This window comes from Tripterygium wilfordii, chromosome 4 (genome assembly GCF_013401445.1).
Source record: "Tripterygium wilfordii isolate XIE 37 chromosome 4, ASM1340144v1, whole genome shotgun sequence".
NCBI classification, from domain to species: domain Eukaryota; kingdom Viridiplantae; phylum Streptophyta; class Magnoliopsida; order Celastrales; family Celastraceae; genus Tripterygium; species Tripterygium wilfordii.
Genome location: NC_052235.1, coordinates 14,501,191 through 14,517,621, shown reverse-complemented (window position 1 = coordinate 14,517,621; position 16,431 = coordinate 14,501,191). Strand labels below are relative to the sequence as shown.

The 16,431-nt window shown below is 37.3% G+C and overlaps 3 protein-coding genes across 4 annotated transcripts; all 3 read right to left on the bottom strand.

Annotated features, from left to right (window-relative positions):
* Positions 1 to 1,132: 1,132 nt before the first annotated feature.
* Positions 1,133 to 5,920, bottom strand: LOC119997698 (probable GMP synthase [glutamine-hydrolyzing]). Its single transcript, XM_038844871.1, has 6 exons — positions 5,783 to 5,920; positions 4,535 to 5,562; positions 2,729 to 2,786; positions 2,549 to 2,632; positions 2,307 to 2,448; positions 1,133 to 1,722 (listed from the first exon to the last, which is right to left on the bottom strand). Exons 2-6 carry the CDS (start codon positions 5,010 to 5,012, stop codon positions 1,357 to 1,359), a joined length of 1,128 nt encoding a protein of 375 aa, XP_038700799.1. The 5' UTR covers positions 5,013 to 5,562; positions 5,783 to 5,920; the 3' UTR covers positions 1,133 to 1,356.
* A 2,625-nt stretch (positions 5,921 to 8,545) lies between these two features.
* Positions 8,546 to 9,622, bottom strand: LOC119995866 (flavonol 3-sulfotransferase-like). Its single transcript, XM_038842328.1, has one exon. The coding sequence runs from the start codon at positions 9,601 to 9,603 to the stop codon at positions 8,554 to 8,556; it is 1,050 nt and encodes a 349-aa protein (XP_038698256.1). The 5' UTR covers positions 9,604 to 9,622; the 3' UTR covers positions 8,546 to 8,553.
* A 1,721-nt stretch (positions 9,623 to 11,343) lies between these two features.
* On the bottom strand, positions 11,344 to 15,731 carry LOC119996049 (26S proteasome non-ATPase regulatory subunit 9-like). 2 transcript variants are annotated; one of them, XM_038842550.1, is made up of 6 exons: positions 15,457 to 15,731; positions 14,968 to 15,028; positions 13,918 to 14,022; positions 12,566 to 12,935; positions 11,641 to 11,700; positions 11,344 to 11,492 (listed from the first exon to the last, which is right to left on the bottom strand). In XM_038842550.1, the coding sequence occupies exons 1-5, from the start codon at positions 15,595 to 15,597 to the stop codon at positions 11,679 to 11,681; spliced, it is 699 nt and encodes a 232-aa protein (XP_038698478.1). In that variant the 5' UTR covers positions 15,598 to 15,731; the 3' UTR covers positions 11,344 to 11,492; positions 11,641 to 11,678. The 2 variants fall into 2 exon arrangements, with proteins under 2 accessions (XP_038698478.1, XP_038698477.1); XM_038842549.1 differs by having other exon boundaries at positions 11,359 to 11,700; positions 15,457 to 15,730.
* Positions 15,732 to 16,431: the final 700 nt, after the last annotated feature.

The following is a 16,431-nucleotide window of genomic DNA, read 5'->3' as shown; positions in this document are numbered from 1 at the left end:
CTTGCTTAGACTCAGAAAATCAGTGATATTATTTTAAATTGTGGGAACTCCTTATTTAATAGCTTCTCATTCCTTACTTAAATCAATGTATGATCTTATCATTCCACCCCTTTAAGGAGTCTGCACGTCCTCGGGCAATAGTCATGGAGACTTTGAGCATAGTCTTGCCATTCACTAAATGTTGGGCTTCTCACCTTCTTTTTCTTCAAATTTCATGGCACACCCATGCCAAATATTGGCCCACTATCTACCCTTCATTGGTTCAACTAACAACCCACAATCTTTGTAGAGACATGGATCGTTTAGAAAATATGGAGAGATTGAATAGTTTAGAAACAAGTGGTTAGACCTACGCTCATAAGTCATGGTTTGGTGAGTCATACCGGGTATTCCAACCACTTGTGTAATAAGCCTAATTTTAGGCGGCTAAACCTCAGGTCCAATTCTCTAATTACTCGGGTTCTCGATACATTTTCATTTTCTTTTATTCCATATTAACATGGTCTTTCTTCTTTGGTTTTCTTGTCTTTGCCCTTTCTTGGAACTCAAGCGATATGATCTGGAAAGAAATTCATGAATTTTCTTTTTTCTCAAAGTATCCAAGAGTATGCCTGCAAGTCAAAAAGCCCTCAATTGAATCAAGAGACACTCAGACAGCATTACCCCACAACACCAGTAATTTCAGTCCAACGACAAACATGTTTTATAACAGGGATTAACATTATTTGAACTCTATTTTTTGCTAAATACACCCCACTCTAGTGTGTTTTTAAAAGGTTAATGGGATATATTTAATAAAAAACGGAGTAAAAATAATGTTGATCGTCATGCCCATCAATGGTTTAAGCCATTTAAAGCAACATGGATTCGATCTGTCCAAGTTTTAGCTGTACACCACATTCTACGGCAATCATGGGGCAGCGAGTAGTCCCACCCAACATACAGTTCTAACTCTTAGAGACACTAATCAATCAATCGCCAACAACCCTTTAGCGGAGGTGGTTAATGCATACTCGGTGATATCCAAGTTCGAATCTTCCATCACGCTTTCTTATTTCCCAAAAAAAAGACACTAATCAGTCAAAAGATCGGGTCTATGTTTAGTGAGATAATCCTAGCAACCCTTTGCAACTGTACAAAAAGTAGTGCACTAGTATTAAGCATGTTTTTTTTTTTTTTGAACAGAAGTATTAAGCATGTTCATCAGTCTATTGACATTAACTTCTGAATCTACAATCTAGAAATCCATGATGCACTAGGAATCATGAAATGTATGCACAAAATCACTTTCATTACTACCCGGAAGTGTAGCTGTGAATCGGTCCATGCGCCGACAAAGATGCACAAGTTTATCACTCATGGGAAACTCAATTCATTGATAGCTATGGACAATTCAGATTCCATTGCTCCATCTGGTCTTCTTTCTGCGTCTGCTGCAATATTGATGCCATTTTCTTCCTTCCCTTCTGCTGCATTTATACACTCGCGGAATCTGAAGCAACTGATGAGATGATCATTTGTTATACCAGCCACCTGCATAAATGAGTAGACAACAGTGGGGCCTACGCTGCGGAATCCCCTTCTCACCAGGTCTTTGCTTATTACATCTGCTTTTGGAGTTTTCAACGGAACCTGGCGAGGGTACCGAAATTTGCTAACTATAGGCTTGTAGTTGACAAAACTCCATATAAATTTGTCGAACGACCCAAACTCTTCTATCACCTGACATCAACAAACCAGTAAGAACTTTGCTTCTTTCAAGCGATAGCTTGTGTGATGACTGATGAGTGCATTAGTGATCGTTCCGTGGCTCATCAAGTTAGATGAATGAAAAAAGGGACTTACTAACTAAGCACTAAGCAGGAGTTTCTCTTGAGAATAAGATAAAAATCTATAAAAGCCAAGCTGCATGAATGGTAGTCTTATGATTTGTACTACTCAAGTGACATAATTTGCAGAAGCAACCAGTACCACTCAACCACTTTTCAGTTTTCACCTAACCTGACTGGTCTTATGATATGTCATTTAAACGCCTGTCCAGATCAGAGAAAACAAAGGAAACGGTCCCCCCAATTCCAAGACATAGCTGATCTGATCAGGAAATTGATGCATAAACAAATAACACTTGTCGAATTGGAGAGTACTAACATCTTGCTATAGATTTAATATAACTGCTATACCTACTAGTCGGTCTCACTTTTAGCATCTAATATGTTATACTAATAAATGGTTTTTCGAGCACAATAAACTGCATAGAAGAAACAATCATTTATTATGGTAAAACTGCATCAGAGATGAGAATCTACCTTAGATATGTGGCGTGCATTCTCAATGATAGCACGCAGTTTAAGTTCTGATAAAAGGGAGCTCGCGGTGCTTCCTGGTGCCATCAGCTTCTTCTCGTTCAATTTGGAGACAGCAATGGGATCAAAATCTAAAAAGACTTCCCTGCATAAGAAAGCTAATCAATTATGTCAGGTATTAAATTAATTAGAAGATGAGGCCATCAATAGACAAAGGCAAGGTGGAATTTTCACGTCAATAATACCGAAATATGTGTCTTTTGCTTAGAATGGCAGGCCATGCAAGTTCTGCCAAAGCACCCGAAAGGACAAGAAGCTCAAACAACTTCCTGCACAAAGGCAAGAATATGAAGCAAAGAAAATTGTTAAAAGGAGCAATCCTTTCAATTAAGAAAATAAGGAAGCAACGATATTCTGAATCATACTTGTCATCATGTACTGGAACTCCCCACTCTTCATCGTGGAAAGCAGCATAACATGGCTCTGATTCATTCAACATATGAAGATGGTTTAGCAGATGATATAGACACTCTTAAAAGCAACTAGGCAAAATCAATATCAATAGGCTCCACTCCAGTAAGTACAGTGTGACCTAATGATGCCAACATGATTTACAACCTCCACATTCAAGAAACCTGATGCTTTTAAACAATCACTCAATTTATAGGCCAAAACACAAAACTTCTAATATTTTTCTATTATTTAAGACATATCGCCGTATAAATGAAAAGAACTAGATGGCAAGTATCAATACATGAGTGCAGAGTGATTTGCAAGATAGAAAGAAATGAAGTAGACCACAAATTCTAACGAAATTGAAACGCTCGGCCATAAGATACAACTCATTCATTCGGAAACCAAATGCCAGCATTTAGAGAAGCTCCAAGCTATTGTCAACTTATGCTGTTCTATCGCATACCATGCTTACTGTTGAAAGCAAGACACAGACACGTAACACCTTGTTCCTATAAATAAAATCATGTATGGAGACTCCAGAATGAATAGAAGTAAGCCATGGGAACTTCTTGCCACAGTTAAACGTTGAAAGACTACCTACTCAACTACAAATGTTAGCAACTACTATAATAGACCCTCATGCTCATAAATTAGGTAATTAAAGAAATTGAATGATGTTTTGTGTACTTTTAAGTTGATGTTATAGAAGTCTGGATCTTTGCAACCAAATTAGGCAAAAATTAACTCGATCCATCTAACTTTTGGGTTGCTTTGTTGGAAATTTGAGAATGATAAAAACATATTCCAGGTCTAACATATGATCAAGCAAATCAAACCAAACTTGAAAACAAAACCAAATAGGCAAATATAATTGCAGTCTAAGCCAAAAACAAAAGGCCGTCCCATAACTTGAATTAACCTCATACAACTGCCCACTGAAGTCTATCAATTGCATATCTTCCAGGAAGAAATATAATCTGATGCCACAAACCTCCATTCCACCAAAAACTGCCTCAATCAAAACTATACATAATACATACAGACACACTTACATCCATACCGGAATAGTTGAAACCCTTCCAACATTCACATGTATTCAGGACAAAAACACTGTAGTAATCATTCATTGCGGGTCATTAAGAAAATTAAATCGAAAAAAAAGAGAGAAGAAATTTAGTTGATAATTAGAATGCAAATGCTAAAGCCAAATACAATTTAACAGGCTTCCCCCATCGAAGGAACTACTTCTCAGCCGATGTACGTCTGAGTTAGGGATCCTGATTTCAATTAGGTTCATAAATGAGATGCAAATCTATCAGTTCAGTTTTGGCCTTTTGGGTCCACTTCTAGGTTGATGGAGAGCCATACATTCTAAACAGGCAACCTCAATAGGAAATAATTAACGAGTGGATTGGTTTATTTATAAAATTATACTTCTATCTTATTTATCAAAACCTACATTTTTTGGAAAGCATGAAATTACATGTTATATTAAGCAAAGAAAATGATTAAAATAAATACTTGCTTTCAAAACTAAACTAATAAAAATCTCATTCCCAATGTTTGCTACCGAAAGGGAAGGTCATTGGGAATACCATATCGGTTTTAAAAACATACCAAATAAATGAAATAACAGCCACAGGAGACATGTTCGGGCCAATTAAAATTTCTCTGCTACTGACAATTAGTATCATATATATGCATAATAATAAGAATTATCGCAAGCATTCTGCACAACCATAACTTTTTAGACCAGATCAGAGAGAAGAATCTACCAGTATTTGGTGTCATCCAAGCACACCTCTTCTTGTTCGACGAGCTGTCAATCAAAGAAGATTCTAAACAGCTATCAGAAGCAACACTCCTTGGCTTTGAAACATTCTGCTTCCTCCTACTTCCTGTACTAAATGACCTCGTTAACCTGCCAGTCGATGCCCGACTATGGAAGGAATCTGTAGAGGCATCAGAAGAACATGAAGCATTCGGTGATAAATTTGAATGCAACAATTGCTCATGGCGTCGAAGAATTGAATGCGCTTTAGGAGATGAAGCCGTAATGACTGAAATAGATGCAAGTGCTTTCTTCTCTTCAGCCACCATAACCTCCTCGGGTGATTTTTGGGCCTTTCTCATTGGTTTTGAGGCAGGTTTACGGGCGCTCAATGACCCAGCCTTGTTCCCTGCAGGTCCAAGGACAGGCCTGGTCTCTGAATCGGCAACATTCATGGACCTAACCCTAGGTGCTCCGGACATCTTAAAAGTCCTCCTTTTCAACCAAGATTTGGACGAGACGAAGCCTATGTCGGCCTCGGAAGCAACCCAAATCTCGAAGCTTACCAATATGAAGGTTTCCTAACTCACCCTCAAGGTCCTGTAAAACCCAATACCAGAATCCACTGATACACCCATCTTTACCGATAATGGAGTTCAAATCAACACAGAGACCTTACAATCAACCAAAAGTTAGTCACTTGTAGTGAACACCAATCATCAACAAGTCCCTTACAGCACCAAACACAGATCTTGGCTTCCCACCCAAACACCAAACACCATCAAATTGAAACTTAATACTAGTCCTAGGTTTCAATCAAATCCACCAGAGAAAACCCAAACCCGACTTACTCATTCCAGCTCAAATCAGCTCAAAGCCCCAAACACCCAAAAATACCGCGACCCTTCGAAGTATGATACATAAATGAAGTACCCCTTTGAGCAAAGCTAGAATCTTATACGTACATACCCGCACGCAACAAGGGGGTTTACAATGCAATCAAAATCAGCCTCGGAGCTCAGAGATTCCATCCTGCATTGCAAAAACCGAGAGAAAATACTGTTTATCTTCTAAAAGGAAAAGTGGGTTTCTTTTAAACTGTGTCGTTTCAGTGACTCCACATGGGAAAAAGAAAAGCTGACACATTACTCATTCGCTTGCAATTCTTATTCTTTTCGTGTGTTTTTAAAACATTTTCTCGAGAAAACGAAATTTTCCGAGAAAATGCGGGAGAAGTGTAGGTTCTGCTTACCTATGAGAGCTGATCGGAGACTCATTGACAGAATTGTCGATCTGTGGAAGTTAAGTTTCTCTCTCTAGAAACAGCGCAAGGAAAGACAGAGAAACGAAAGAGCGAACGAGTGAAAGGGAAAAGGAAGCGAAGATTGGGGTTTGTACTTGGTAGTTGTTTAGTTATTGAGAGTGACTGAGAGAGCCGGTTCTTAAAAGCTTTTGACCGGCTATGCCCGGTTGAAATTGGATGTGCTTCTCTTGTGACTCCATAGTCCATAGTCATATACACTCATACCTAATTAATGACGTGGACAAATTATTCTTATTTTCCATCATTTTTTTTGAATTATTTTGGTTAGCCAAAGGCCCAAAAGTTACAATATAGTCTCTTTTGCAAATATGTGTTTTATATGAAATTAAATTAAGCAATATCTTTCTCAATGAGGATGGTTGAGTTGGTCAAAGATGAATCCTTCCACCTAAAATAACCCAGATCAAGTCACTAAATCGCTATGACAATTTCGCCTATCAAATTTCTTTTTGCTATGATAATTTCACCTAATGAATTTCTTTTTCTTGAAGAGGATGATTGAGTTGATCGGAGATGAATTCTTTCACCTGAAGTAGCCGATATCAAATAATTTCATTGCAATGAAAATTTCATCTAATAAATTTATTTTTTGTAAGAGTTTCACCCAATAGATTATTTAGGTTACATATGTACCTATCTAAGAATATTAATACATATAGAATCTCATGACAAGGGGTTTAGGAAGAAGTGGGTGGGATAGATTATGGTAAAGATTATATTTTAGAGTTTATAATACCAAAACACGCTCTACTCAACCGTGGACACATTCTAGCTGAAACACTGAAAACGTATCTCGGTATATTTATCACAAGGTTACCTCGGTCAAACCCGAGATGTAGGGCACTTCACTAACCATACCTCTATAGAATCAGATATCTCGGATTTCGTACATCATAACATTCAATAGGGCTATCTTGCATATACCAAGAGGATCATTCAAAGTCCAATACAAAATAGAATTCCCCACGAGGAATTCTTCTCCAATTTGAAAAACAAAAGACATTGTTTCCTAGCCAAGCTATAACTTCCTCAAAATAAAGATTATACTCCACAATAAAGTACCGAATATGACTTATTCAATTACTATAAAAAGACACCTCCACCACGTATAATTCACACAATTTTTTTACTATTCTACTTATTTGATAATGTAAGGTAAACCATCATTACTAGGTAAATGTAAGGTAAACCATCACAAGAAAAGCATTACTAGGTAAATGTAAAGGTAAACCATCATCTTTTGTTATTGTCTTGTCAACCTGCCTTTCTACTACCTAAACCCTTGTCTCCTCTTTTTATATTATGGAAATGTGGAGGATAACATACCATGACATATGATTTCAGTGACTCTTCATGCAAGTCAAACAGGACTAAACAAGATTAATATATTATCCTTTCAAGTAAGCCTACACCAACTCTTATTCTAATCCAATATGATTTTCAGCTTTTGATCCAGCAATTGGTAGACTTTTTGGAACCACTTGGGGTGGTAACCTGGTAAATTTCTCGTGGGCAAAATCGATTGGACTAAGAAGATTCCGAATTTGAAAATAAGAATTCATAAACATTGCATTTTCATTTGAGAAAGTAATGAGGTGGTGCAATGGGCCTAATGAAGGAGTATCAATCCCAATAAAAAAGCTTGGAGGCCAGAAAGGAAGATTATGCTGGGCCAAAAAGAAAATTAAGCCCAATATGAAAGCTTTATTAAAGGGCCGAAAGAAGAAAGATCAAGCCCAAAGATGCCCAGTCCAATTAACTATGTCTTCGACTCATGCAAACTAAAAACTAAAGTGCCACTGCCAATAAAGAAAGCTTCAAGTCCATTAAGAAAGTTTCAACGTTGGGCCTAAGAAGGAAGAGAAGCCCAATAAAGAGAGCTTTGAAAACTGGCCTTAAAAAGGAAGATAAAGCCCAAAGATGCATATGCTAACCAGCCCAGTCCAATCAATCATGTTTTGAACTTGACAACTTGGGTATTCCGTTGCTTGGCGCTGGCGCATTGCAAGCCTGGAAATCAACAAGGTTGGGGTTTGTTTGCTGCGCTCGTAGTCGCTGGGTTTGGTTCGTTAGGGGGTGTTAAGGCGGTTCAAGCTTCGAAGTCGGCATCCGAATTAAGATGAGGTGCTTGAGAAATCACCACGAGAGACTAGTCTCCCGGGAAGGAGTGTATCGATTCCCGAATACATACGAAGAGTTTATGTTCTTAACCCTAGATCATCCCTTGAAAGATAATAAGGTGTAACGTGGCATGCAAGGAATGTCCGCAGAGGCAGCCCTTTCCTTAAACTAGCGAAGGCAATGATATAAGACTAGTTAAAGAGGTTGTTCAGAGTCGAGGAAATGGCCTTGTAAGCATTCTCTACAAGGGCACTCACATCGTAACTCTATCATTGTGTCACATCGTTCGCTTATGCAGTAAACACACAGAGTGTTTGATAAAATGCCTCAACCATTTGCACTTAAAATTTTCATGTAGTGCTTTCTGGAGAATACTAATTCATAACAGTTGGGTGCAATGTATAAATTAACACAACTAGCAGTAGATTCACAAACATAGCATTCCCATTGAAAGAACAAACAAACAGTTCTGTGATGCATCATCTAAGCTCATATAAGCAAGCACTTATTTATGCATTATTCAAATTGAAAACTGTGGAAGTGTTATAGCTCCAGATATCTCATAGTACTCTAGCCTCTTATCCGTAAGATTTCAAGTTCAGGCCTGAACCGCTGAACTTGTAATCAGATATGGAGTCCAATCGTTTTGCCATCTCGGATGTCAAATGGTTCTTCCAATCCCCAACATCTCCTTTCCTGAAATACACATTGTTTTTAACCGGAAATGGCGTGTCTTCTCCGTTCTTTCCATTCTTATTGACCTCCAGACTGCTCAAACACTCAAAGCTGCACATTTTTATTATTTTCTCAACAACTCCATCTTTCACTTCCTCTGCTGAGAAAGGAAATCCCATGAATTCAGCCAATATCTTTACTTGCCCTTCAGTGTCTCTCTTCATTTCTTCATATTTCAAGAACAAAATCCTTCCAGGAAGTTCAAGGCTGGCCTTCCAATACCCCAAAACATGGTCCCAATAGGGTCCACAAAAGACCAAGCCTTTGCAGAACTCCTCAAAAGCTTCCTCCAATGGAAGGATTTCAACACCTTTAGGTGAAAATATGTTGTGAAAAAAATGCCACATTGAGACAAATGCATCTTTGGGGTCCCTGCATATGTAGACAATCTTGCAATCAGAATCAATGAGTGATTTTGGTAAGGAAGTGAAAGGAACATGTGTAGCCACAAGTGGAACTTCCCTCTTGTTCTTCTGGTCATAGTGACTTGGAGAAGCAACCAGATCAACCTCCAATCTTGGAACACACTTGTGAGGAACCTTAGTGAGCAGAAGACTGGTGGTGGTGAAGTCATCGTAACAATGTCGAGTCGCGATCGAAAAGGCAAGAGCCTTGAGCCAAGTTGTGCCTGATTTTGGAACACTGCTTAAGACTATATCAGAAGGTTGTGGCTTGTAGTGTTGTTGAGCTGATATGATTCCTTCCAAGAAGTATTCATGGTGCCAAAAACCTTCATACTCATAGATATAGTCCAACCCTGTCCAGTCTTTCACTTTTGGAAGGGTAGAGAGTGTCTCCTTGAAGTCAGCAGTTGACATTGGAGGCTCTGGTTTCTCTTCCTCTGTAACATTGATTGAAGGACTACTCATCTGGGATGGTGCATAGGAACCCATTATTGTTTACAACCAAGATATGAAAATTCTTGTATCTGTCTAAAGGAGGAGGAGGAAGAAGTCTTATATAGAGGGAAAGGCGATTTGCAGAGATTGTTATCTCTTTCCATTCCAGTGGCTTCACCAGTAAACAATGGCGAAAAACTAAAATGTATGGAGATCCACGAGTTGTTAATTTAACTGGAAGTCATTATTTGACTCACATTATACAATAAGATTCGTATCAAATATTTTTCATACATCGTAAACTTGGGAATGATGACGGGCTAGAGTTTAAACCTTTTTTTTATTTTGATAAGCTAGAGTTTAAACCCTTGTCAGCGGTTTAAAAGACAAGTTTGTTTGGTATCATTCTCGAAGAAATAATGAGATGGTGTATAAAAAATTGATTGCTTAGTCAGTAATTGTCATGGGGTGTTAACATTTCCTAACCATAATCAATACGTTTTTTTAGAGGAAAATATCTCGTAATAACTCCGTAGTTAAACGTTCTTTTACAAGAGTACGTAATACTATTGAGATGAGTGACATCTTGAAAAAGCAAAGCTGTACGACCCGATGTATCTACTGCAACATGACAACCTGAAAATTTGTAATATGGAGCATTATATAATAGTAAGATTGAATATTGATATCAAAACGCGTGTTCCGATAGCATTATATAATACTATGGAGATTCACGACAATTAATTTTAAGGTTTTGTGGCGTCAGAACACCTGCAAAACATTAAAAGGATTTTGCAGTCCGAGTTGCCGTTTCATGAATCAAATGGCCATTCGTTTATAATTACGGAAACATTTTGTTTAATTGAAAGCTATCGAGATTCACGCATTGTGAGGGTTTGGAGATCTGAAGTCGTGCGTGCCTTTCTAAAATTCTATTCCTCTCACAGCATCAAAAAATTGACCATCTGAATATTTTAAATTTTAAGAGCAACCATGTCTAATTCAGAGCATTAATCACTATACATGGGACATAAGCATAATATAATCACATATGAATAAATTAGTGTAGTATAGTTGGCATGATAAATGTTATGAGGAAACTTCCGTGCAAGCGAGTATAATAGCCGAATGTTCAAAAGACAAACTTGTAATCGAGATATGGTTTACATTTTGTGTGGATTTGGAGTAAGCAATATATTGTATGAGTTTGGCAGTGTGTTGCAACTGTGTTCAGTTGCAACACACCTCACAGCACCACAGTTTTTTATGACACGCCAAACAGCTTTTACTTTCCAATTCACCTCACAACACCACAATTTTTTACCTCACAGCACCTCACCACGCCTCACCACACTCCCAAACACTTACAATATATGTTGACTTGTCCTAGTTAATCAAATTAGGTCAATTATTTTATTTTAGATTAATGTACAAGGTAAACCTTAAGTGATTTTATATTAATATTATTAGTCATCTAATATAACCGTAATTTAGATACGTCAAACGCACCTCACCGCACCACACCACAATTTTAAAAATTATGCGTCAAACAGCCTTTTGCGTTTCAACTCACCTCACAGCACCATAGTTTTATAACTCACAGCACCACACCACACCTCACAGCATTCCCAAACAAGCCCATTGGCTTTTCCCATAACAGGGCACATTCCAATGACAAAACATGTTCCACTAGTATCACAAATTGCATGTTCACACCTGGGAGAACAGTGAATTCCATAAAAACTGAAAGTAATCTGCATATATAAGATGAGAATGGACCTTACCTATCAAGTGTACCGAATGCCACAATAAAGAGAACAAACTAACAAATAGTAATAATATCAGTCAAGGTGCTTCACTTTCTACTTTCTTCCAAGACATTTTCATGGCTAATCAAAATGAGAATCCACAACAACATTCCCAATCGAATTATAAGAAGTAACCTGAAAACCCGTAGTCGCAAAGAAACACCTCAGATCCAGCACTGCTGAAGAAATAATCCTAGTATGCTAGTTGTTTTATAAAGGAAAAAAGTACACAGAACTGTCTTTAATAACAAGAAGTTAATGCCTAACGGAAAATGAAACCCACCACTTGACTGTGTTCACGCCATAAGTGATTTAGTCCAGTTACAAGATCCGGAAGTTGCATCTGAAAGCATTCCACATAAGAATTGTCATTTTTAGCAACAAACACATAGGACGGTCATTAATTGAAAGCAAATATGGATCGCAAACGGCAAACACAATTCCACATAGCATTCAAATTTAACTACAGGTGACAAAAGCTTTTCTTTGAATATTTAAATGCATGCACCAATATGCATTGCTTAAGCTACACAACGAAACATAGACAAACCAAGTACATACGAACAACAAAGAAAGAAAATGAGTAGTCTGTAAAAGCAACAGCTGAACGAAGTGTTGCTGTTATTATTGGTATTATTACAACAACAGAAAAAGAAAACAGAGATGACGCATTCCAACGTTAAAGAAACAAACATTTGAATGACAAACAACACTTTGCATTGCCAGCATTTAGCAGCAGTATGTTTATTAATGGAATTGATCTAAAGTCACGGGTAATTTCTAGAACTAACTCCAAGCAATAACACAATGAGGAAGCTAATAAAACTTATTACGAACATGTGGCTCAGTGGTAGAGTTGCAAGAGTGCAACTCCAATTCTTGGAATTAGCTTCTTCACATATTATGTAGAGGTAAGATTTGAGTTGCAGGAGTGCAATCTAGAGGTCACAGGTTCAATTCCTGGAATTAGCTTCTTCACATATTATGTAAGGTAATGTTTGTGTACATCTTGCCTGTCCCTCGCCCATTATGGGAGTCTTGTGCATGAATGTTGTTTACCTTTTTACATAATTTACAAACTAATAAAATTCTTATATTTTGTTTTATTTTGTTTCCAAAACACTTAAAAATCCTTCAAGTTCGTAATGATGAATGAATAAACAGGCAAGCTGCACATAATAATTGCAAGAAGAACATAAGTGATTTACCCTAGTAGACCCCTGCCCTGCCAAGTTCTAGGAGTCACTGCTAAGTTGATGGGGGCACCTTGCCTTATAGCCACTACTGGTATCGCCTGGCCCTGATTTGATTGGGTTTCGGAAGCGAGCATTTGCAGAAAATTTTCACCAGGCTGGTAATCCACATTTCCAAATTTGATAATCTGATCTCCAAGTTGCAAACCATCCACTGCTGCTGGAGATGCATCCGCTATTCCATCAATAACTGCAAATGGAATACTGGCAATAACATCCACGTCCATGGCAGTAAGAGAATCTCTCGGAACAACGTCGTTTGAGGATGAGGATGTAAAGACATTATCAAAGGAGGAACCTCGGTTATTTGACATCACATCATCACCTTCAAAAGAAGAAGAACAAGTTTAATCAGCTTATCTCCACATAGGACTTCCAATTACCATATGAGTACACAGTCTCCACAACAACCACCTCCCCCCGCCCCCATTCCAAAAAGAAAAAAAGAAAAAAGAAGTTCATATGCTAATGAGAAAGTAAATTACATGAATTCTTCAAAAACTTCAAAAAAATTGAAGCATAAAATTTGCCAACACATACAGGAATCATTCATACTAATAATACAAAAGGAAATTCTGTCTTTTAACTACAAACACTAAAGAAAGAAGAATACATCATACAAACCAAATGAAGAATTCATAAAGTTGCACTAGAGCACAAGGCTCCCACAGTGATACAGTCATACAGATGAAGAATGGTTGTTAGATATTACACAGTTGCTGCCCTGCAAAAGCAGATACAAGGTTCGTATCTTACTACAAAATCCTTGTGTCTTTCAGCACATAGGATAAATTCTTGCAAAAAAAACTGTCTAATCTTTTGGCATCAATTTAAATCACAAAGTAGAGATGGATATATGTTGGCTACAAATGTAACTGGGAAAATCATAAATGCTTAAATATGGATATATCTCTGTGTGTGTGTGTGTGTGTGTGTGTGTGTTTGTGTATCTGAATTGCATCTATCAATGTATGCGGTCTACAATTTATCCTATGAATTAGTCAGAGCAAGCAGCTAAAGTATCAGAATTGATATTTACCACAGAATCTCTGTTAGGGAATTATCAGATGCACTAACATCAGCAAGAATAACTGCAAGATAGCTTTGAATTGTTGACTTCTTGTTAGAAAAACATACTTGATTAGAGAAAGTAGGTCTATCTCAAAATTTGGTGTCAACTAACTACTAGGTACAAAAAAATATCATCTTTAACCTCAACATCTTTTTACCAACTACCAAGTTACAGCATCAGTTTGTCTATGTTTCACAAAAAAATCATGGTAAAGCTTCAACCACCCATGACACACCTGAATCTTCTGTAGAGGAAGATCTGGGAACATGCCTCGCTGAATGCTGAACTTGTATATTTGCATTTATTTTTTCTGTAATCTCTTTGTGATCATTTCTCAATTCTGCAAATAGGATAGGGAAAACCTTAATCACAATAAACAAACTAAGAAGCATTCAGTCACACTACCCAAAACAATTGCGAGAAGTACTTCAACAGCATTGATAACAAGGTCAGAACAGCTCTGTAATAAAACAAACATTAGATATAACAAAACTAACAGTATTTCCTCGTGAACCAGTAAACATGTCATCTGCAAGATACACTTGTAAATAATACGAAGCAGTTGCCACCTTTGGCCAACAATATCTCGTCTTCAAACAAATAGCACTTGTATTGAGTTATCACAATTCAAGAATCTATAGCTCAGCACCACAATGTTCTGACGCACGAACCAAAACCAGTGCTTGAAGCATATCAAAAGCATCAGTTTCAAAGTTGGAACTGCTTGGTAATAATTCAAACCTTTAAAGAAAACCATATAAACGAAATTATAGCATCACCCTTCTTATTTTTACAAGCAGAAACTGAGATACGTTTTACCAGTCAGTTTAGTAATTCAATTCCTTTGTTGAAAGGAACACTCTCTTCTTATACATACACAGCTATTCATTAAAGAAACTTTTGAATAAACCTTTTGGAATCCATTTACCATTATAAAAATATGAAATATTGCAATGTTATTTCAAGGGTCAAATAGTTTGGGGTTCGTATAACAGTGCGGCATATTCAAATTTGCTATGAAGAAAGTAGGACCAAAATAAAGGATTCTCAAATATGCAAGCTATTCAAATTGCTCATCGTGTAGTTGAACATTACATAGCAAGTCTCAATATCCCTTGTCCAGATATAAATAGTTGCATCAACTCTCAACCATGCTAAGGCCCAAAAATTGTTAAGTCGTCAGTAATGCCCAAAATAATTAGACCTAGAAACTAAAATAAAGTAACAACAATCAGACACCAAATAATGTTCAATACATGTCCATCACGGGAAATAAGCACTTTACCAGTAAGACGGTGCCTTTCTGCCCGTACAACTGGAACATCAATGTCAGAGCGAGGAAATCCCTAAACATTCAGTTGCCATTTGAAAATCTGTAGTAAGTCTAACACATTCCAAGCACTAACATCTCTTACAGCAAAGGAAGAATTACGTATAAAAAAGAATAATTAAATAGAAAAATGAAATACTCTGCCACAATATGGCTCATATATAACAGCTATGGCAATCCCCTGTGTGTATGAGTGTGCACGGGCCATTACACATATTGAATAAATTGCGAAATTAGGGCATTGACAGAATGATTTGATGAGAAAAAATCGTTATGCTCAAAAAAATAAATAGCTGAGTAACAATACGACCCCTGGTTTTCCTTCATTCCACTGTTTCCGAAATCAATCGCTACGAGATAAGTTGCTGGAAATACTAAACCTCTTCAAACCAAAAAATAACAACCCGGAATTTTTAATAAAGGAGAGAGATGAAGAAACCATGCCTCGGAGTCCACAAGATTGCCGGAGAGACCAGGGCCGCCAGGCTGACAAAGGCGCTCGATGATGGCGTTCATCTCGACCTCCATAGCTGTTCTCTTTTCCATCAGAGACATTGTTTCTGCTTTCAGATTCGTCCCCACCATTGTTTCTTCACTGAATGCTCTTCTGTACGCCTGTAAGGTAACCAAGCTATGTAGAGAGTGAGAGAACAGCTTAAAGCAATGGATTGGCTTGGTGGAGAAGAAAACCTTCCGGGGCTGTTTGGAATTGACAGTTTTTTTTTTTTTAATAAAAAAAGGGAATAATTGGGAGTTTGTATTATTGCTGGGCTGGGCGATGATGGGCTGGGCTGGGCTGGGCAATTCAGTGAATTTTACTTTTCTGTTCATGCAAAACGAAAATATGCTTTCTATAAGACTTGAGTAGCTAACGCAAAACGAAAGTATACAAAGAATAACGAATAAATTGCGGAAAAATTAAAAGACCGAATGACTCGATAACATGAAAAAGTTTGTATCCAATTAAAGAAAGTTTTGAGAAAATAAGTAATTAAAAACTCTAGCCTTAAATCTTTTTTCGTGGATGTTCAATTTTTATGTTCAAGGTAATATTGCGCACACCATGCACAATGAACAAACTAACCACTCATGATCTTGGTGATAATATCAAATTTATTGTCATCTAAATCAGTGTTTATACAAAATCAATGAGAAACGCAAGAAAGGTAAAATAAATCCAGAGAAAGTGCCTCTACACTACACTATCCCTGGGAGAATGAGACAATGAATAAGAGGAAACCCTTAAATTAGGATTTTAACCCCTTTCTTATGGTTAAAAATACATATCTACCTTTTATAACAATGATTCTCATTGGTTACAATTAATAAAAGTTAGAATCTCAATTTAAAGGTCCAATTGGCATGTCAATTTTCATTGAGAATGATATTCTTTGTGGCCACGTGTTAAATTTTGACCTA